The 22,686-nt window shown below is 41.6% G+C and overlaps 2 protein-coding genes across 6 annotated transcripts in view; both read right to left on the bottom strand.

The window, feature by feature from the left end:
- Positions 1-300: 300 nt before the first annotated feature.
- On the bottom strand, positions 301-5,067 carry FIGNL1 (fidgetin like 1). 4 transcript variants are annotated; one of them, XM_027451767.3, is made up of 3 exons: positions 4,932-5,067; positions 4,309-4,457; positions 301-2,811 (listed from the first exon to the last, which is right to left on the bottom strand). In XM_027451767.3, exon 3 carries the CDS (start codon positions 2,801-2,803, stop codon positions 737-739), a length of 2,067 nt encoding a protein of 688 aa, XP_027307568.1. In that variant the 5' UTR covers positions 2,804-2,811; positions 4,309-4,457; positions 4,932-5,067; the 3' UTR covers positions 301-736. The 4 variants fall into 4 exon arrangements, with proteins under 4 accessions (XP_027307568.1, XP_005022801.2, XP_027307569.1 ...); XM_005022744.5 differs by lacking the exon at positions 4,932-5,067 and adding an exon at positions 4,597-4,864; XM_027451768.3 differs by lacking the exon at positions 4,309-4,457 and having other exon boundaries at positions 4,932-5,048.
- A 414-nt stretch (positions 5,068-5,481) lies between these two features.
- Positions 5,482-22,686, bottom strand: part of DDC (dopa decarboxylase) — a 73,008-nt gene continuing 55,803 nt past the window's right edge. For both annotated transcript variants that reach the window (XM_005022746.6, XM_005022745.6), the window contains exons 11-14: positions 19,160-19,179; positions 18,353-18,451; positions 12,762-12,863; positions 5,482-8,630 (exon numbers count right to left, since the gene is read on the bottom strand). In XM_005022746.6, coding sequence (XP_005022803.2) covers positions 8,415-8,630; positions 12,762-12,863; positions 18,353-18,451; positions 19,160-19,179 — 437 coding nt within the window. In that variant the 3' untranslated portion in view covers positions 5,482-8,414. The remainder of the gene's footprint in view (positions 8,631-12,761; positions 12,864-18,352; positions 18,452-19,159; positions 19,180-22,686) is intronic.

Here is a 22,686-nt window from a genome sequence, read left to right as displayed (position 1 = left end):
CACATCACAGCCACACCAAAACCTGCAGCCGGGACAGGCCCTGGCTCCCTCCAGCTGCTGGTGTCCTCCCGCCCGCCCACTGGTCCAGCCTCACGTTTATAGAGAATTTTGTTAGTGAATTTTGCACGCACACAGGCATCCCTATGGCACCTGGTTCCCAGATACAACAGCAAGCCCACAGCTGGCCCTCCCTCAGATCCCACAGCCCCGGTGACCCACGGCCTCTTCTCCAGCTGCAGGTGCTAAGACCTCCTGGTAACACACACACAGGCACAGAACAGAAAACAAGGTCAAATGGAAAACAATTAGAAAGAGGATTTAATAAAAAGCAGGGATTAGACTGCAGTGATGTGTGCAGAGCTCAGTCAGACAAGAACACCATTTACCAGACACCATCCCTTTTCACACCCTCAGGAGGTTCTTCCTGCGAGGTTCCTCCCCCAGGAGAGCCCCAGTGCTCCCTTCAATTACACAGAAAGCTTGCCCATCTCCCCTTGGACATCAGTGAAATTTATCCACCCTTCACAGCAGCTATCTGTAATTCCCTCACAGTTTCTCCATCTTTCCAGTTAGCTAAACCTCAGGCCAGCACCTAGACGTCTGGCTGTGTAACTTCAGTAACTTCAGAAGATTTATTACAGAGACGGATGGAAACAAGAAGCAGTGCAGGCACACTGAATTGTCACAGCGTTAACACGTGACAGTGCTAACGCACTGCAAGGCAGTCACGACGCAGTTATCTACCGCAGCCAAAGGTCTGGTTCCAGGTTTCGTACAGCTCTAGATCCTTCGAGGACACGCTGGGCCGCACGGTCCTGAGGGCGCTCTCAAAGTCAACAAAGGCAATGGGCCGCACTTGGTCCGGCAGGATGGTCGCGATATCCATGGACTGAAGGCTGCGGATTGGGCCCAGAGAAGCTTCCCGGCAGAGCTGTGTCATGTCTGCCCCCGAAAACCCATGTGATTTCTGAACGATAAGCTCGATCTCCTCCTCGCTAAGGCAGCTGTGCTCCTTTGACATGAGGCGAGTCACAATCTGCTTCCTCGCTGAGGCTTCTGGAAGAGGAATGTACAGCCTCTTTACCAGCCTCCTTCGGGCAGCTTCATCGATTTCTTGGGGTCGATTCGTTGCTCCAACTACCAGAATACGATCTTCAGAGGAGGTCGTTGCCCCGTCTAACTGGACCAGAAATTCGGTTTTTATTCTTCTCGAAGACTCGTGCTCCCCATCCCCGCGCTGAGACAACAGAGAATCGATTTCATCAATGAAAATCACCGCCGGCTGCTGACACCGTGCCACAGCAAACAGCGCGCGGACCATCTTTTCCCCTTCACCCACCCACTTGGAAGTCAGAGAAGAGGCGCTGATGCTAAAAAACGTAGCCCCGGACTGGCACGCGATGCACTTGCCTATGAGCGTCTTCCCCGTCCCGGGGGGGCCAAAGAGAAGAATTCCTTTTGGCGGACCACGTAAGCCTGTGAAGATGTCTGGCCGCAGCATCGGCCACACCACTATTTCTTTTATGGTAGCCTTGGCAAACTCGACTCCAGCAATGTCATCCCAGTTGACGGGGGGCCCGTGGTCCATGATCTCGTGCATTATGAGCTCCACCATTTTGGGTTCGATGTTCTTCAGGCGCTCATCTACAGGAATTGACAGATCTGTTGGCCCTTGTGCGTGAGGTTTACACTGTGCTACTCCGTTTTCACTCCCATCTTGTTTTGGGACTGGAGGAATGAACTTGCCAAACGGACCCCGAGATCTACCAGCACCCAAAGACTTTTTTATGCCTCCGTACGACGAGGCTGGTGTACGCTGGTGGAGGCTCTGAGGTTTCTTTTGCTGATCCACCCACAGCTGCTCTTTTGCCGTTCTAAAACCAGGAGCAGCGCTCTCCTCGTTTCCGTTCCTATTCCCTGAAAAACTGTTGGCTTCTGTACTAACGGCAGGCTGGCATGGAGCAAGGCTAGAAGGTGCAGCACTGCCTTTATCAGCCAAACCATAAAATGCTTTTCTTTTCCCAGACCATGCATGTACAGCGGACTGACTGGAAAGAGACAAATTCTGCCCGTCACGGCAACCACCTGACATTTTCAGAGAACTGCTGCTGGTCATTTCTTTATTTCCAAACAGTGGAGTTACCTGGAAACCTGTCTGAACCTGTTCCTTTAGGGACGCAGAAGAGGCAGGAGGTATATCCGAAGTTTTGGTCACAGGAGGCAGACTGCTTTGAAGAGACTTTGAAGACGAGGGATGCTCAAGGAGATCCGGGCCCCGACTCGCACATTTTGATGAGCCAGCACAGCGTTCACTCTCGGCAGCACTGCTGAAGACACCGAGTCTAGGAAGACCCGGAGTGGCAGAGGCACTGACCCCGTTACCGGCTGGTACAAAGGCATCTGTCGGTGCCATCTGAGCGCTTTGGAAATTTTTGCCAGCCTGCATCCTCTCCTGCACACACTTTAATTCAAATACATTATCTGTTGTCAAGGCAGATTGCCACTTGTCACTGTCATTTTGCTGACACTTTGCCAAAGTCAAAATGTTTTCAGCGTAGTTATTCAAGCCAGTCTCTATGTTGTCAGAGTCAATAATTGCAGAGTATTTCTCTGCGTACTTTTTAAAGAGGTTGGCAGCACAGACCTGAGAGATCTCGGAGTTTGCCCATGCATACTGAATACGCAGAATTTTGGCACGGTATTCATCAGCCTTCTGTGCGGGCGTGCAGGTGCCAGAGGTAAGAGCGAAGTAACTTTTCTGCCAGTCACTCAGGTGCACGGTGCTGTGAGTGGGTGCTTCCATCGCTGACACTGAAACACACACACAATACCCGTTGGTACAAAATGCATCTCACAACTACTTACGGGCTGCTTCTCTCTTCTCTAATGACATATAAACGAACACATGCATTATTTTAATTGAGGGAAATAGCGCAGTACTTGTAAGTCACTTAGTCTGCACACTTCAGCATTTTCACAAGGCAAACAGCTTTGTGGAAAAAAGCCACTAAAACTGGGGTACTCTTCTTCTTTCTCCTTCAAGGAAAGAAAAGAAGAAGGGACACGAGAGAGAGAGTGCTTCTACTCAGAGGTCTCCTGGGGAGGTAAGTAGACTGCAAAGGAAGGTAACAGATGGCCAAACAAAAATTGGCCTTGTTAAATGAAATCAGCAATGCTTTCACTCCTGTTTGACGGAATACTGCACAGTGCAGAGGAGGTCAGTTTATAGGTAATTGTCAAAAAGATGAAATTTATTACAGTGATGCTAATAAAAAATGAAACAATGAAGTTACTAAATAAAACTATATGCAAAACGAGGGGAGGTAAGAATGGAATGAATAGGCTTGCATTTAGTAAACTTTCAAATTAGATACTGACAGATTCATAACACATGTTCAAAACTACGTATTCCATTTAGACCGTACTAAAACCTCCCTTATTTTCGAGAAACTAAGGCCTTGTGTGTTTATAGTGATGACTGTTTTTCAGTTTTAGAAAGCAAAATTTAAGTTCCTTCAGCTAGGTTTTAGTTTAAGAAACACGAAAGATGACCTTTGCTTAGGAAGGCACATCTTGCTAGCTCTGAGAGGACATGCTCATGTTTTTGACACATTTCCAAAGCTGTCTCTTCTCTGCGGTCTGCAGAAATATTTCTGGTAATGTCAGGAATTAACAATTTCAGAAGAGACACAGGCACCGGCAAAATTAGCGACATCTACTATCGCCCCAAGAGGCTTTACAGAAAGTGCCTAACACACAGTAATTCCGATCTCCTGATCTGTCCATAAGAGACTTGCTCAATACATGACAGGACTGAAACACATCAAATTCTAATATCTACTTTTTAACCTCAGTAGGTACTGGGATTTCCCAGCGAGGAAAAAAAAATAAAAAGAAAAAAGGAAAAAATAAATAAAACAAAAGCTGTTGAAGTGGAGTGCATGACCATGCCTTCTTCACGCATCCCAGAAACAGAGTACGAGTCAATCTGCAATTTTCTCTTGAATCAGCGGCAGAGTGCATCTGAGTGCAGTCATGTAAGAGCACACAAAGTGCAAGACTGCGGAGATACCTCAGGTAAGGTAAGGACAGGGGCCGGCCTCATTTTTACTTTCAAAAAGTCTTTGCCCAGTGATTGCATGAGCGCAGCACTGCACAGAGCATGACCTGGTGATGGCAGGAGGGGTTACACACATAATCAACAAGGAGATAAATTATTTTGTGTTGGGTTTCGGCCCAAGTGCAGGAAAGCCAAAACACCTTTTACCTTTAAATTCAGTGCCTTTACATGGGAATTAAAAAAATTACCGTCAGTTTCTGCACAATGAAAAGTCTCTCTTGCAGCTACCGCGTGGAGTGCGAGTTCCCACCAGTACCCACCTGCAACAGGTGAGCTGGGCAAGATGCTAAGCTCTCAGTGTGCACGTGGCTTTTCCATGGTGACTTAAAAGCACTTTCTGCAACATAAAAGTTCGTATTCGCTCACATGAAGTACCTCCGTGGTTCACATAATTCAGAGTATAAACACATAAAACATAGAACACCCCCTCCCCCCCAATCAGCAGCCATTTCACAACGATGCAATCACTCCCCCACCTCTGACAGGCCGCGTTTGGAACTAGTAAGCGCACAGTTCGGCAGCTAGCTCCAAATTTTAACTTTTTTTCTTTTTTTTTTCTTCTGAAACGCGTGCACGTGAGATTTTACGCCCCCTTTATCCCCTGCCAGCTAACCAGGAGGCAGCTCCCCTTCCCCTACACCTCCGGCTCCGGGGGCTTTGCCCCAGCACCGGCCCCAGCCAGCCCCCGCCCTGCCTGGCCCGCGGGGCCCCCTCACGGCTGAGGGGGCGCAACGGCCACCAACGGCCCCCCACGCGCGCGCCGCAGGGGATAGGGGAGGGGAGGGGCTCCCGCCGCGCGCCGCGCACCCACCGGCCGCCGCCAGCCGCCCCCTGTGCGCCCCGCGCGCGCTCCGCCCCGCCAGCCAATGGGATAGCGGGACGCCGGTGACGCAGCCGGTCGTCAGGCAGAGCCGGGAGGGAGAGGGAAGGCTCCGAGGAAAGGGCGGGCTGGGGGGGGCGGCGCGGCTGAGGGGGAGGGACCCGGCCGTGAGGGGGGACCCAGCCTGGGGAGCCTCAGCCCTGGCTGAGGCAATAAATTGTTCCAAAGCACGTTAGGGGAGAGGAAATGTCCTGTCGGCAAAGCAGTGCGTTCAGTGAACGAGCAAGGAAGTCTTTAAAAGACGTTTAGATGTAGAGCTTAGGGATATGGTTTAGTGGGGACTGTTAGTGTTAGGTCAGAGGTTGGACTCGATGATCTTGAGGTCTCTTCCAACCCAGAAATTCTGTGATTCTGTGTGATTCTGTGAAAGTCAATATGCTGAAGTGATCTGGCAGGGGATGGACGCTTTACAGCATATCTGGCGCGAATAAAATGTGGGAGGTTTGGTTAACAGCAAAGACAGACACCAGTCTTTTTTTTTTTTCATTTATTAATGCCATTAATAAAATCTCTGTGTCAGTTTAATATGCTTTGGATAGAGATTTTAGAGGAACTGTACAGCTCACAAATTGTAATAATAAAAAAACCACTAAACATTATTTTTCCAGTTAGGTCATATGGACTCTACATACTCTTAGACATAATCCACCAATAATCATTTAAGCTGCCTGCCCTTCCACCATGGTCTTCAAGTTTCTCCAATTTTATTTCTCATTTGCTCCACTCTCCGAGCAGTTCAAGTGTACATCTCAAGGCTTGGACTACAGCTGTAAGACATCACAACAGGAGCACTCCTCAGCAAATACGGTGTCCTCACAGGTTGACAGCGGAGACGAACAGCCATGAACAGAGTATGACATGTAACGCCGAGAGGAAACTAGAAATTGCAGAGCTACAGTGCAGTCCAGAGTATAACATATTAGCAATACCTTTCATAAATACATCTTTTCGGTATTTCACCATCAGTAATAAAATATAATCTGTCATTATTAAGAGAGTAGGCATTGTGCTAGCATTCCACTAGTTAAAAAAAAATAAATCCATATGACTACTGAAAAGTTACTTTTTTTTTCCCTCATCTAGGAGCTGCACTGCTTTCTTTGAGATGTGGACATTCTACTAAAGTGCATTTCTGAGACTTTGTAATTATTTTTAACAGCAAACAGTATTAATCGGCACAGGCTCTATAAGCTTTTGAACACAAGGCACAATAAATCCAGGCTCACATATTAACTATTCATACAGTGTTTGCCACCAAAAGTCATTTCACTTACAAATATATTTCAAAGCTACAGAACAGAAATAGCAGCAAGGTCCTCCTTTCAAAAATATTCCTTTTAACAGTTTTGTTCTTGAGTTGATTACATAGCCCAGATATTTATTTTTTTTCAGATGACTTAACACTAGAACTCTGCAAAGGAATCATCACATGGGGAAAAGAGGGTATGAGAGACTGAATGCTAACAAGGCCTTCATTGATTACACATTCAAATCATCCCCAGATTTCAGATAAAAATAGAGCTATGAAATTCAGATTTCTGCATTGTGCTGGCCATGAGGAAATGTCATTCAATGGGTCTAAGAATGGTTCAGCTGGAAGGAACCTACAAAGATCAAGTCCAAGCGCCTGGCTGCCTCAGGGCTAACCAAAAGTTAAATCATCCTATTGAGGGCATTGTCCAAACATCTCTTGAACACTGACAGGCATGGGGCATCAACCACCTCTCTAGGAAGCCTGTGCCAGTGTTTGATCACCCTCATGGTAAAGACATTTTTCCTCGTGCCCAGTCTGACCCTCCCCTGGTGCAGCTTTGGGCTGTTCCTGCTCATCCTTACAGGATGAAAACATGCAGAGAAAAAATGTGGCAGGGAGCAGACTGCATGCCAAACCAGCTGTTCCCAGTACCTGCTTCATGGTCTACATGCAGCTTCCCATACGCGGGAAGTATGCTGGCAAGGGACAGAGAAAGAAAACTCAGCAAGTTTGCAAGTTTCTCAAGATGCTTTAGAAGTTAGCATGACAAGTTAAAGGGAAAGATTAAAATAAGTGCAAATGTAGAAATTAATTCTACAGGTTTTTCTTGGAGTACTTATTTATTTTGTTCTTATTTACACCGACGTAACTGTCTGGAAAATATGCTTTCAAAATTTTAAAGTCAGATGTTGTTTCTGACTTTTGTTTCCCCTCTTCACGGTACCTACCTGCAACTGACTGGAGGATATATCGATGATGTTTGTTGAGTATACATTATCTGACTTTTTCTAATGGTTAATTATTGTTTATTCCATACTCAACTGTTAAGGGGAAAAAAAAATACTGGTGGGGGAACCACAGCATATTTGGGGGGTTAGTTCTTAAAATTTCTATTTTTATTGTATTTTTATCTTGTTTTTTTAACTAATTTGAGTAACTGTTCTGCAATCACGTTTCTGAGCATATTTTGTCAAATAATTTTTGCTGTTTATTTCATTATTACACAATGAAATAAGCAGAGTGGCAACCATAAAAAGAAATCACCATTCTGTTTCACATGACATTATCTTACAGATTATTTATTTTACGTAGTTACTGCTTATAATAACTTGGTTAAAAATACAGAATATCAGGTAGCACATGGATTTTGGCAAAACACTGAAGAAGGAGCTTTTAAGAGGCCTCATTCTGAATGATTCAAGTGAAAACCAATAAGCAGCATAAAATATTTGCTGAGGTTTGACGAAATCGCTGTCTTAAAAGCAAACTTTAAAGGAGAGAGTAGAGAACCTGCCACAAGGGCATTCAATTTAATGCACAGCTTCCCCTGATTTGGCTATGTAATGAAAGAAGTCTTGAAGTCCCAACTTGAGTTACAAAAATATTGCATACCGAAAATACCAAATCATTACCTTTGCACTTGCCTGTTTAGATAGAATGCAAACAGTGTTTTAACCAGGTTACCAAGCTTCTCACAACCTGGATTTTTTCTGAAGTCACAAAAATGTTAAATTATCTGGTTATAACCCCTCACAGTTTCATCTACAGAGAATGGAGTGGGTGTGCTAGGGGTTTATTGAGGACGACAGAGGGAGTAATAACGCTTCCCTTTGAGTTGCCTGGTTCAATAAATGCTCTTGATAACAAACAGATAAGAAATGGTAAGAAATGACAGCTTGAGCCCCCACGGCCACATCCAGCCTTGAAAGAGGCAAGACAAGAATGCGGTGCATAAGATTACAGTGCAGAGAACGAATCACCAAGGTTACAACACAGAGTGCTGGCAAGGGTTTTGCTCGGCAGCTGGGCTATGAAACAACAGGTTTTTGTGTTTTTTTTTTTCCCTCATAATTCGACTGTCCCACCTGCCCCTAAAATAAAGCTTGGCAACACAGAGAAAGCCAGCTAATTACCTCCTCCCCACAGCTGCTTTGCCATCGTTACTGCTGGTGGTCGTCGTGCTCCCACGTTTGCAGGAGGTCGGTCGCCAGCTGTGAGATGTGCTGCCAGGCAAACTTGACGTGGGTGGATTCCACCGTGCGGGAACAAACAGCAAAACGTAGCACAAACTTCTCTCGCAGGTAGCACGGCACCAGGTGAATCTTCTTGGCCTCGTTTATGCTTTTGAGAAGCGCCTTATTTAGTTCATTTGAGCCCTGAAATCATCATAATTCAATGGATACAGCAATGAGTTTCAGAAACAAGCCTGGAATATGTAAGTCCCACCAAGCTGCCGAGCCAAGGCGTCACCAGTAACATGCGGCCGCTTTCTCATCTCTCAGTGCTTTGCCATCAAAGGATTATAAAAAAGATCATGCCTCAAGAGATCGTTTTTCAGCCACAAAGAGATTTATGGATTAACTGTGGCTTAGAAGCAGTGTTCACACTGGGGCATTTGTGATAGCTGACTGCTTTTGCATGACCTAAGGTCATGAGCTATGTAGCTTCACATAAAAGCATTCATTACTGCAACCATTTCATTACACTTTTCTTAGATCTAATCAAACAGACGTGGGAGGCAGTTTTGCAATGAACTGTACTAACATTAGTAAAACAAATCTTCCAGTCTTCACTTAGGCATGGCTGCTGTTAGAGAGGCTTTGGAATATGAAGATGGAAATCTTACCCTCGGTTAAGTAATAGTTAAGGTAATGTATCCCTGGCATAAAAAGAATCAAGGAACCAAAGTCTGGTTCATACTATTAGTGAAACCCTAAAAAGGTATTTGCTGTGAGTTCTATAGCAAGTGTCCTCCACTGAATCCTGCAGTGTTTTCTTGGGGATTTTAGGAATGTGGCAAACTGACCCTCCCACTGGGAGCAGCCATTCTTCTGAGTAAGTTACACATGCTAAGTAACTTGGAAGAAGTCAGAGGGACACTACATCCATTCAGTATTGCATTTTATCTTCTTCTAGTGTACTTAGTCCTCCTTGTACTCAAATACTGAGTGTCTTTCCTTTAGAGCAGCTGCATGGTTTCAGTACCAACCCTAAAAGAAACAGGACTACACAGAAGAGTACTGATTCTTTTACAGGTTCAGCTAATGTTGCATTAATGGTTTTCCTCCTTCACCTCAATCAGTATTTAAGAATAAAACAAAAGGTGTCATTAGATTTTCAAAAACACCAGTAAATTGTTTGAAATGAAAACAACATGGGAGGGTCTTGGGACTTTTGTCAGATTTAGCAATGCAGGATGAAGTGTTCACAGCATATCTTTGGCAGTCTTTGTTACCCTAATTACAGGAACCCGTATGTCTAATTTTTTATATCAGCAGCCTGATAGATGGCCTCAGATTCGCTGGCCTGCTTGACATAACAAAATACGCCACGTTGATCCTGAGGGCTATGATTTTTCTCTTTGGGGAAGGATCCTAGCTACTGTACGGCCTTTACTCTTTCCATTTGCACTGCCGGTGACACGGCATTGCAAGAGAGGCTGGGACTTCTGCTGTTCCCTGACTGACCACTGCAGCACCAGAGCCACAAGTGGACAAATACACCTGTATACATGCTCAGCAGCGCTTCTGGTACAGCAGTGGCCATCAGTCTTCTTGAAAATATCTTTATTAGAAGACATTATCACAAATCTACCCAGTTGTGGTGTGCCTTCTTAGCCTTTTCCTAAAGAAAACAAAGCACAAGGGAGACACAGTTTCCCCTTGGAACTACGGACAAAATGATTTCTTCCCATGCTTTTGGGTCCCATTACAGTTAGAGATGAACCCAAGTCAGCATCACTGGTGAGAATGATGTACTGCTGCCTTACTGAAGGTAATCCATCAGTAAAACGTTGATCCTCATTGTTAATATGAAATGCACAGCACTGCCTTTAGGGCAACATAAGCACTTATAATATGTTAATGCCCTTGGCAGGGGTAAGGGGAGGAAAGAGAAAGGTTTGTGTGCCTTTCTTCTATTCTCCTCTCTCAGCCGCACCTAGGGGCTGCTCTGACACTCAGGTGTCACATCAAATTGAAGTTAGCAGTGACAAATCCTCTCCCAGAGCTTTGAGAAGCCAGCAGCCAGCTCTGATGGAGTCTGTCAGTTTTAATAAGCCCGTATTCTCATCCCCTTGGAGAAATGACTAGCTTGACTTCTATTCATCTGCAGACATGACAGGGAGGCCAGAAATTAACCCTTTGGCGTGATACTTGGATTCCTTCTCTGACATTTGATGAAACAGTTATAATATGAAAGTCATAGACTATTAGTCCATCTGCTCAACAGCATGAAAGGAAAAACATTAAAAGTTACAGCTAAAAAATAAAAAGAAGATTTCTCAAGATCAACAGAAGGAAAAGTATTGCTGTTTTTACAGCTCAAAGCATTATAGGGTCAAGTCCCCTGTCCTTCAGTCCTGCTGTAACATGGGGTTGTCCCAGTAAGTTACATAAAAGTTACAGGTACCCTGCTTCTACAGTGCGTTTTAATACCAAGTACAGAAACCACCAGAAGATTTTGAAGAATTATTTTAATAGGAAATAAAGTTGCAAAAATAACTGGAAAAAACTCTTCATTTAAAAGCTTGTTAGCTTGGGGTGTTCTTTGTTTGTTTGTTTGTTTGTTTTTGTGTGTGTGTTATTTTATTTTATTGTGGTTTTGTTTGTTTGTTTGTTTTTGGACAGGGAAGGCAATAAAAACATTGATGGAAATAGTGATGAAAACACTGCTGTTTCTAGACTGGTTTTCGGAAGAATAACGCCTTTATTCTACAACTTGCCCAAAGGTTTATGAGCTAGATATCCAGTATTTATCTCTTCTTGTGTAAACGCCTTTCCCTGTGAACCTGATTTCTTTCTCTGGAGCATCAGGGACAGGCGACCAGATGTGGGTGAACCACTGGTCTGATCAAAAGTGACAATTCTGTGTTGCTAAACTCTGTTTCTTTAAACTAAGCAAAGAGCACTGAGTAACAGCTATCTCTGGATCTGTAAAACCGGTGTTTACTTGTCCAAGTCAGAGAGCAGACTACAACCAGCATCTTGTTATTGAGAGCAGAACCTGTTCCTCAAAATCTTTTAAAAGTTCTCATTAAGAAAGAAAACATATTCATGTTTTCACTTACTGGAACAACCCTGTTACGTAATCTGTCTGATTCCCTAGCAGCAGATCATTTTTTTTCTTTTATTTTCAACACCACAAATTCAAACTTTCCAATTTCAGATTAATTTACCATTACGTACTGCTAAAGATTCATTAGGTCCTTCAAACAGTTGCATCAAACTCAAGTGAATGGTGCAACTGAATGACTGAGTAAAGAATTTGTGAAACGTAGCAATACCACGCTACTCAGAAGGAGCCAAGATGTTCTTCTGAGCCTTCAGAAAAAAAACAAAAACTCAGTGAGGTATCATGCGGACTAGAAAACACTAGTGCCATTTTCATTATTGCTTGGTTTTCAGATTTTGGGTCACAATGCAGCCTTATACAGAGGCTTTAGCTGCAAAATCCTTTATTTAATAAGTTCCTTACCTAAAACAGGCCATTAATCTCTTTCAATGTCTGATTAAACGAGTCAACCTTCCCATCTACTGCCGCTCTTTTATTGTGAGAGCAGAGTCAGTTTTCTAGTTTCTGTTGGGCAAGGTTCACATCAATGAACTTGGCATATACAGAGATTTGGGGTAATGAAAGGCAAAGAGGGGCAAGAGTCATGTCCAGGAAAAAATAAAGTGGTGGGGGTCAGTACCAAGGGCATTTGGGAAGCTGGCCCATGCTATCCCAGCACGCAACCTTTTCCTTCTCATATCTTGCTCCAATTTGCCCAGTCTAACTGTAGGATTCTAGAAATGAAAACGTTTTCTTTAAAAAATATATAAATAAATATTTTTTAATCTTCATCCATGATAGATATTGTATATATATAAAAAGTGGTGTATTAAATATACACACGCATAAAATTAACTTGACAAGAAGTATCTGCTATGCATACATGCAGCTTTAATAGATGTCTAGAGAAATATATTTAAACAACCATCTTAATCAAAGACCATTAAGCATAGAGTATTACAGCCATTTTGTATTTCTGGCTAGACTAAGACCACTTGTTTGCCTTGACTATATTCCTCCATACCCTAATATACTTGAATTTCTCATAAGGACTTGATTTAATTCAAAGAAAATTGTCTTAAGTGTCTTTCTTTAATCCACTTTGATCTACATGAATTCCCCTTACTCTCCTTAAAAATAATTAAGAATATTAACTACAGAGACTATATTCTACTGCAAGTTATCGTGTTGCTATAAAACATGACAGAAGAAGTAGAGAGCCTTAGCTGCCTTACCTTCAGCCGAAAACAGACTAGTCCCAAGACAACCTCAGCGCAGATCTCAAATCTTTCATCCTGAAGGACTAAATGTTCAAACTGATGTGACAGCCTGACGTGCTGTGAAGAGAAAGATAGCATCTATATTGTATAAATTTGGTTTATTAACAGAAAAGATTTGCTCCTTAATCTCTTTTCTCGGTTCCCTCCTCTGATATGTGATAATATTCACATGTTGCCATCAGTTTATGTTAACTTACAGCCCGCTTATGACTTTCAGAGACCATACTGACCACTTACTATATTGGCTGCTCAGTCTATCTTAGGCAGTACTGGTCTGTTTCTTAGTGAAACATTTTGGCACAGTTCTGTAATTTTCATGATACCATATTAATAGCCAATAACTCTTCTTTAGGTTTTCTACCGTTCTCAGTTTTGGTTGAGACTGCCTGAAGGGAGACAGTGGGGAAGAGGGGAGATGCACGGATTCATACAGAGAAAATGATCACATGTCTAGTGGAAAACAAGACACACAGATAACGCTGCTTAGAATAGTTGACATAACGTGAGAGTAACTGTGAGGTGGATAACTTGCTTGCTCTTCTGGCCTGGGCACTCAGGACCAGCTGAAAAGAAAAGTGATGGCAGTAAAATCAAGAAAATGGACAGCATACCTCAGCCAGCCTGTTTAAAAGTTACCGAGGGAAAAAATACATTGGATATAAAGCCAGAACAATTATATCAAGGCATAGGAAACCAATGCTCTTCCAAAATCAAATAAGAAAAATACCAACAGGCATACTAACAACCTGTGAGGAACATCGGTCAGTGATGTTTGTATACATACACCACATTTTGCCTTCTCCCAGACAGAAAATAAATACAAAAGTGCTTGGAAAAAAAAAGAACTCATATCCACATCAGGTACCTGCAGTCCTTTACTCAGTCCCCCTTTACTAGTTATCACCAATTTAGTGCTCGCTAGTGCTAGAAAAAGACAACTGGCTATTAAAATTACAGTTTATGCACTAGCCAGTCTACATCAAAAATAATCAACACTTTTATGTATTTACGATTGCAAACAATTTTACTAAAATGAACAGACCCCATGTCTTTTCCTTCTGTTCCACTTTGCTTTCTTACAAGTTCAAGGAAAGATACCAATAAATACAAACCACTTTGGGCCAAGGTTAGATGTGAAATATTTCATCTCACAGGAACTTCTTCCAAAAGGCAAGAAGAAAGCAGAACAAAAATTCAAAAATTACAGGGAGAAAAAAAAAAAAAAAAAAGGAAAGAAAAAAAAACAAACACATTTTGCAATCTTAATCATAGCTTTCTGATGTTTGTTTATTTCCTAAAATAGGAAAACATTGTTTATATGGAATTGAACATTGATTCAAGACATTCCTACGGGGCATACTCTTTGTAACCAGCCAATCTTCCTCTCGTTACCACTTCCTCTCTGCTGTTTGTGACATTCATTTATCACCTCCCTCTAAAATTAGACTGAGAGCTCTTTGAGTCAGAAAGAAGAAAAATAAAATGCCCACTTCTTTCTAATGCATTTGAATATTCTGCTCCTACAAATAGCATGGGCTTAAAACTGTGAAATTTGACCAGAAGTATGTGTATACCTACACACATTTGTATGCATAAGTGCACGGGAAACCTATGTGAAATATGCACGCAGGTTGTAACAGTCTTCTACTACCTCCTCCAGCCCTCATTTCCATAGCACCAAACAAGTTATGTCTTTTACACAGCTCAGCAAAGTTTCACAATGCATACACCAGGTCTTGGAAGTCAAGGCCATAAAAAAAAAAAATTCCTGTTTGATGAGACAAATGATTTTCAGTGAGGTGTTCAATGACAAGAGATTTTCACAGCTGCTCAACGAAATGTAATCACCAACAGAATTAAATCAGAATTTACCTGGGTGAGAAATTAATAAAGCAAAAATTTGAGATTTGGCTTACTGCAAGGAGTTTGTACAAGAAAACCACAGACACTTGCTGTACACTTTCTATAGCAAGTATTTCCAATTTTTTGCACTAAAGGATTTTTCAGGAATTTGAAAGAAATAAAAGCAAGGAAAAATGTAGCGTATTCACTAAAACACAGATGAAAATGCTGGAAGCATTCTGTATGGATGCAAGTCATTTTTTTCGTAGCAAGCCTTATCAAGTTGCAATAGTTTGAAAAGCCACTGGGGGGCACCAAGGGTTTTAGATTTTTACAGGCAGGGCTGGGAAGTAGAGAAAGTAGGAACCACCAAGGTTCACTTGCTTTGCTTTCCCCTGCACCTTTGAACCGTAAGCTATTACCCTGAATTGCTTTTACAAAGACTGTTGCAACCAGGCATAAATAAATCCAATAAAGTTAAACGTTATTAAGCCTGGAAGTTCAAACCCTGTGAAGTCAAAGGGCTTTTAGATATCACACCTGCCTCTCTCGACTCAAAGAGCCGTACCCCTGCTCTGGGAGTGGGCATGGCAAGGGATTTTTGTGTCCCTCTATCTCAGGTAAATAACCATTGCCCTTTTGCAGTGAGAAGGCAAAAAAGAAGGGGATCTAAGTAATGTGATTATTCAGGATTAGGGGAAATGTCTTACTCATGGGAGCAGTGAACTCGTGAGGCAGTAAGATGTGGTCCTTATTTAAAAAAAAAAATCTTTATTTATATATGTATATGTGTGCATATACAGATAAATAGAAGCACATAGACAGATATGGGCTCCTGCATTTAAATGTTTAAATTGAGAATTAAATAGCAGGGCAACTCCTTCCAGAAATAAAACAGTTTTTGATACAAGGGAGTTTCTCAGAAGCATCAGAGTGCAATGTGTATATGCTTTAGCTCACATCTCACTAGAATGAATGAAGATGCTGCAAAAAGTGTCCTCTAAACAGCCACTCGGACGATGCCACTGCCCAGCTGCAGTGCTATTTCTGGCCCTACTGTTCTGTACAGTTCCAGTTTCTTGATCTCAGCTGTTAATTGTTAATAGAATTCATTTTAGTCTGTGAGAAAGGGAGAATGTGGTACACTGATTTCTTCTGGACCTCCACAGGATTTAACTGCTTCAGAATGTTCCTGGGGATTACCTACAGAAGCATTAACCTCTAAATTTCTCAGATGACTTCTGAGCTCTTTGCGATGACTTAAAAGGACAAAGGAGTAATACATGGCCAAGCAGTTTACAAATGTGCCATTTACAAATGGGCTTTGGGGGGTTCACATTTATACCGACTTCTTGGAATCAGTCCAGAGGACTGTTGCTGCTTTTGCCTTCTTTGTACACCTCCTCTACAGCTTTGGGACTTACCTCCAAAATTTGTATTTTTCTCTCCCCACATCCTTCTGAGATGACCACCTTCCCCTTTACCACTGCTTTAAAACCTATACTTTGCAATAGGTTAATATTACATGTTGTGTGGGAAGAAAATGCATAACTTGAAGGTCTGGCAAACAAAAAAGTTACTATATCTAAATCAAAGTCACCCATTCTCATCTCCTAGGAATATTTTGGTTCCTAAATGCCTGTCTTGGCAGGAGCAAATACCAAGCTGCGGTGGTTATCTGGTCATTTTGATGCAGACCTTAAAGGTTGCAACATAATAAACAACTTTTGTCTAAACGTTACTACTAAAAGAAAGAAAAAACAAAAACAACTTTGAACTGAAAGAGATAGAAATGTTTGCTAGTTTTGAAACTGGTTTGAAGCCCACTGAATTTGATCAGTACTTATCCAGGGGGGCTGAAGAGGAGGAACTAACTTAATGGTTCCAGTTTGACAGATCAGTCAGGCACTGGAACGGGCTGCCCAGGGAAGTGGTGGAGTCACCATCCATGGGGGTGTTCAAGGAAAGGTTGGACATGGTGCTTGGGGACATGGTTTAGTGGGTGACATTGGTGGTAGGGTGGTGGTTGGACCAGATCTTGGAGGTCTTTTCCAACCTTTATGATAAACATAAGGTCATACCTTTTTTCCCTCTGTGTACTGGGGAACTCTTTAATGAACTATTAAAAAAACACACTATTCAAGAAGGCCTTGGAAATCTAGTTTTCCAAATTATCTTTGCAAATAAGGGAATAAAGGAGGGTTCCAACTGTAGAGTCAGTATCTTTAGGAAAGGATTGATTTGCTTTGCCTTACCAAACAGTGTTGTCGTAGAAAATACAAAAACAGCTATGATAATGGGCAGACAAGCACTTTTTGGCTAGACAGCCAGGGAAATGTTTGGGAGACAGGGAATGAGAGGACTGCAAAGCATCTTGTCGAATGTGAATACTGCATTGTGGAAACCTGCCTGGTAAAAAGCCATGTCGTCAACATGGGGCTTCCAATCCTCTATTTTCCCAGTGAGAGATTTAGCCCCATTTAAAACCTTGGCATTATACTGAATTAACTGTTGTCTCCAGAAATCTAACCTGAGAGAGCAAAACACTAGACACTGTAATGGCAGTCTAGTAAAGCAGTAACAAACCATGCATCAACTTTTCATTGGAAGGGCGTGTATCAAATTGCCATAAGGATAATAAAGCATCAGGATTGCCACTGTTCTCAAAATTTGCTTCTGAGAGCCTTACTAAAACTAAAAATATAATCTAAGTCCCCGTAGAGTCAGTCAAAAAACCTCACGATAAAAATGAGAAGCAAAAAGGGTACCCTCCTCCATCCCAGAACCTTTCCAAACTGGAAGAGATTTATTCATGCAGCTGTTTTACAGGGGCAGAAGAAGCCCTTCTTAGGCCTTCGTCTGTTTAGTACCACAACAGAAAGGAATGCATGCCTGCAGAGGGTTTGGTATACTAGACCAGAGTCTAAGCTAATGGATATTTTTGTAAATATTTAGAGCGAAGTCATGGAGCTCCCCTCATTATAAGATTCCCTAAACTTCATAAAAAGGAAAGGCATGCTTGAATTTGATTTTACTGCTACAGAGGAAGTATATATATATCATTTAGACTGCTGCCAGGTGTGTTTCTTAGTGATTAAATAACCCATCTTTTTTACATTAAGAATAAACTTAGTACTTACTCACAGCAATGTTAACAAACTGTAAATTGTACACATCGTTTTTAAAAAAATGTGTATTTTAAACAGGAAACAGAGAAACAGCAGAAATTATCGCTTCAAGGGTAGGTGGACAATAAGGTACGGTATCATAAATGTAGCCCAACAACATTAATCATAATCTAAACATGCTATCAATCCATGTGCATTAGGGAAATAAAGAGATAATGAATGTTTCATGGTTTTTCTCCCAGAAAAAAAAAAATAATAATAATAAAATAATAATAATGTGCTCTGGCTTAATTTGAGAGGGGCCTACAGTCCTGCGTTGTATAAATTCCAAATTCCTACGCTTGTCTTCTCTAAAGATTAATACAAAATGGGTGACAGCTGAGATCCTGCCATGATATGAAATCATGACACGAGATGGGGCAAAAAGCAGTACTCCTATCAACACAAGCTTTCTGAAAGCCATCACCTTTCCTTTCTGATGTGTGCAGAAGCAGTGGGAAGTGGATGGGGGTAAATAAAGCTCATTTTCCCTTCCCATCCCACCGCAGACTACCCAAGAAAGCAAACCCGTGTTACCTTGCGGATGTGCTCCTGCAGTCCCGTGACCCCGTACATCCTCAGCACGAACCAGAGCTTCAGGGAGCGGAACCTCCTCCCCAGGGGGATCTGCCAGTGCTGCAAGCCAGAGAGAAGGCAGGGCACCCATGTTAGAAGTCAGCTTTGCAGTGATACTGCAGAAATTGTACGTGCTGCAGCAACTTTTAAGCATAACACATTTCCAGATCCTAGATGCCATGGACTAATGCTCTGATACGACTCTTGATACTCAAATTTTTCAAACGAAAAGTGGAAAAGAAGGTTGGTGTCAGCATGGAAGGGTCACAAGGCAAATCAAATTGTCTTTTTGCAACCCAAATTCTCCTCAAAGGTTTTGGAAAAATGAGTATCATACATTGGCTTGTATACAGTTGTGGGGCCAGCATCTATTATGATTGGCCCATTTTCCATTTCAAAACAAAAATGTTTATATTGCCAAAGTTAAAACATGCATTTTAAAAATATATATTAGTCACTATTTTAAGAAAAACAACATTTAGGAAATTTCTTTCTACTGCTTAAATCTTAAGATATTACATATTAACGTTAATTACATATTAAAATACTACATATGCAAGACTCATTCTGCCTTTAAACATTTTTTTCCCCAAAATCAACAGAGTTTAAAGTTTCAGCTTGAGTAACGTTAAAAGTTTAGTAAGCAGCATCCACCACGGAAAGAAAGGTAAGGGTTTGAAGTTTATGAAAGTAATGGAAAATAAAATTCCTGGAAATATCAGTGCATAGAAGTATTAATATTAATGATTATATCGATGTTGTACTTACCCGGTAATCTGTTACAAGGCCTGAAAGTTAAAGAAAAAATGTTCACGTTGCTTTATCATAACAGTCAAAACCTACAATCATATTCTAATGCTACTGAAAAAGCTGTGTTTTAGCTATCCTGCCTGTTTGCTACAAACTTCATCATCACCATTGTCAACAGCAAATATGCTTCACTCCTCAGCTAGCCAGGATGTACCACTAACAAACATTTTCTTGTAGAACAATTTTTAGAAGAAATAATTTTCCTTTCTGTTATACTTCAGATCCCATGGTGATCACAGACTAAATACATTTATTTTCCTCTTGTAAGAAAAAAAAAAAAAAAAAGTAGTACGAAAGATGGCTTTTATTAACTTTTTTTTGTAGAATCCCTGAACTCATTTCAATGCTCATCCTCTGCTGCGAAATGCCACCACTTGATGAACTGACGTTTCTCAAAACAATGTGTTTCTAACTAGCTTTTGTACCCATTCATGTGTTTGCTGCTGTTTTTTAAGCATGCCTAATGAGTGACTGGAAAATTTGACTCAGAAATGAACTCTTCCTGTTTGGTGAATAACGTTCTGCATTGTTACGACTTTTTATTTGATGTGGTGAAAAGCCCTTGCACTGTTTGACCAAGCCACGGAACAGTTCAGTGCAGGGAGGCAAGCAGAGGGCATTATTTGATATCTTTTATACGAGCACATAGCGTCAAGTTGCCTCTACCTTTTCTTTGAGTCAGGTAATTAGGCTGATTTCACAGTAAAGAAAGCTGTAACATAAAGCTGGATTACTCGCAGTAAACCAGTGACAAAAATTAAACCGACCTAAAATCTCAAAGCACTTCTTTAGGAACGTATGGAAGCATCTGCTTGGCTTTCTTATCCTGCAGTGGAATATAAGCTTCATGAAGAAGTATGCACTTAAATTCCACGGAAAAGTGCTAAGTGCTCTTGGCATTATGAGTCACCAGGTACTAAACAGAACTGTAGCTCATGAACTGACCAGCCTACATCATTTTTCTGATTCCCAGCCTTCCTGGGAGTTTAAAGACTCCATTTCCTGTGCTACAAACTCTCTTGCCAACACTCTCACATGCATGCAGCCAAAACATATGAGCCTTCCTCCCTGAAACATATAGCCATTTGGCTCTTTAACCTGTTCCCAGGTTATTTTCTAGGGGAAAAAAAAAAAAAAAAAAAAAAAAAAAAGCAACAATCATTAACCTGTTCCTGGACATCAGGAAGTGAACAGGGTTGTTTTGTCTCAGTAACAAGGTGATTTGATAACATTCACATTCTGCATTGCCACAGCCATTTGTATTTGATAGCTGCAAGGCTGGTAGCAAAGAGAGGAAAGCAACTGGTGATAGATAAATAATCCTACGCTCCTGTAAGGGGCTGTGTCTAATGATCCACAACAACGCCTTTCACAAGCTGTGAAGCAGAATGCAATCAATGATTAGTCCTTGATTACAAGCCTTAGTCTTACATCTGTATTTAACCAGGATGGATTGCATTGTGGGAGTATATGTGGCATTAACAATAGCGTATAGAGCTGCATTCTTCTAACGCTGCCATTAGGATTTGACCTATATCCTGGGTTGCCAGGCAAGCCAGGATAATCTTCCCGGAGCGATGATGCAAATCACATAAAATTATAATTAATGACAAAATAAAGACTTTCCCCTTGGGGGCACACATAATTGCCATATGGTTATTAAGAGTAATTGCTCACAGATAGATATATTTTTCCGCTCATTTAAATTCTTGAGTGAGAGATGAGTGAATTCAAAAATGCTACTTCATTTGCCTTGTAAACCACGATGGGAATTCTCAGACCTGAGACTTACTCAGAAAATAAGACCCTCCATTAGACAAGTCTTATTTCCAGGAGTGCTGTCATCCCGTAAAGCACTCAGGGATCAAGAGTGACTGTAAGAGCCTAGCACCTTTGCAAATCTGGCCGTTTTTATTGAAGGCATACGTGTGGATGGGATTGAACAGTTCAACTAGAGGAATGTGCATTTGAAAAGTTGTCCAGCTCTTTGGAAAACTGTCAGCAAACGGGAATAGAACACAATAAGTATTCACTACATTGCCAATAATCACCTGATCCATTTGGTATCATTACGTCCAGATCTAATTGCATGCCATCATGGCTAGTGAAGGCAACACAAAGACTGAACAACTTTGTATCCAGCTGGGGAGATGAAGTTTTCAGGACAGCTAGGTAGCCTCGGTGAAATCATGTGGTTTTAAGAAAGGTTTCATTTCCTTTTGGTGTCATTTAACCCGGGAAGTCCTAACATTCTTCTGTTAGCACTGCCATTTGTCACAAGAATATATTTTCACTTTAGTTAACTTTGGACTTTTTTCTCCTCAAGAGAAATATTTTTCATGTACATTAATTAAAAGATAGTGATTTAAGCATACTTGCAATAATTTTCATTTCTCATTTTAAAAGGAAAATAAAAAGTGTTGTGTTTTTTTGTTTGTTTGTTTGTTTGTTTGTTTTCTCCTTAACAATTCTAGCTTTTGGTGGGTGAACCTCAGCTTCAGAGATACTATATTTTCTTGTTTACTGCCCTGTTCTATATTTGCATTTCTTGGAAATGTAGAAAAAAGAATAAAATCTGAAGCCTCTGGTAGCTGAGGCACAAGAATCATTTTTTTCCTAGTGCTTTTTAGTGAATGGTGGTATTCTGGATTACATTAATTCAAATGCCAAGGAGTTCATAGACACAACAGAGAGAAGCATACTCAGAATATGCTTTTGAACACTGGTTTCAGCTAGGATAGAGTTAATTTATCTCTCAGTAGCTAGTAGGGTGCTGTGTTTGGGGTTTAGGATGAGAATAATGTTGATACCACACTGATGTTTTAATTGCTGCAGAGCAGTGCTTACACCAAGCCAAGGACTTTTCAGCTCTGTCCTCCCAGCAGGCAGTCTGGGGGTGCAGCAGGAGCTGGGAGGGGACAGACCCAGAGCAGCTGACCCAAACTGGCCAAAGGGGTATTCCATGCCATCTAGGTTCATGCTGAACAATAGATAGGGGTGGCTAGCCAGGGGGAGGAGGGCCGGACTGCTCAGGGTTAGGCTGGGCATCGGTCAGCAGGTGGTGAGTAATTGCATTGTGCATCACTTGTTTGTACACATTAGTAGTAGTAGTACTATTATCGTTAATGTTTTTCTTTTCTTTTCTTTTCTTTTCTTTTCTTTTCTTTTCTTTTCTTTTCTTTTTTCTTTTCTTTTCTTTTCTTTTCTTTTCTTTTCTTTTCTTTTCTTTTCTTTTCTTTTCTTTTCTTTTCTTTTCTTTTCTTTTCTTTTCTGTTTTAATAAACTGTTTCTATCACAACCCATAGGCTTAATTTTCCTGATTCTCTCCCTCCATCACAGAGAGGGATGGGGGAAGGTGAGCGAGGTGCTTAGCTGCCGGCCAGGTTACACCACAATGAACCCAAATCAGCATCACCAATTCCAGGAACAGCATGAGATATGGCAAATGATAAGAGCATGCACCCTTGAGGTGATACACCTTCATG

This window comes from Anas platyrhynchos, chromosome 2 (assembly GCF_047663525.1).
Source record: "Anas platyrhynchos isolate ZD024472 breed Pekin duck chromosome 2, IASCAAS_PekinDuck_T2T, whole genome shotgun sequence".
Taxonomy (NCBI): domain Eukaryota; kingdom Metazoa; phylum Chordata; class Aves; order Anseriformes; family Anatidae; genus Anas; species Anas platyrhynchos.
This window is presented reverse-complemented; position numbering and strand designations above follow the sequence as displayed.

Excerpts from the sequence above, each read along its gene's own strand:
- FIGNL1 (XM_027451767.3), bottom strand. The coding sequence starts at position 2,803 with ATGGAAGCACCCACTCACAGCACCGTGCACCTGAGTGACTGGCAGAAA.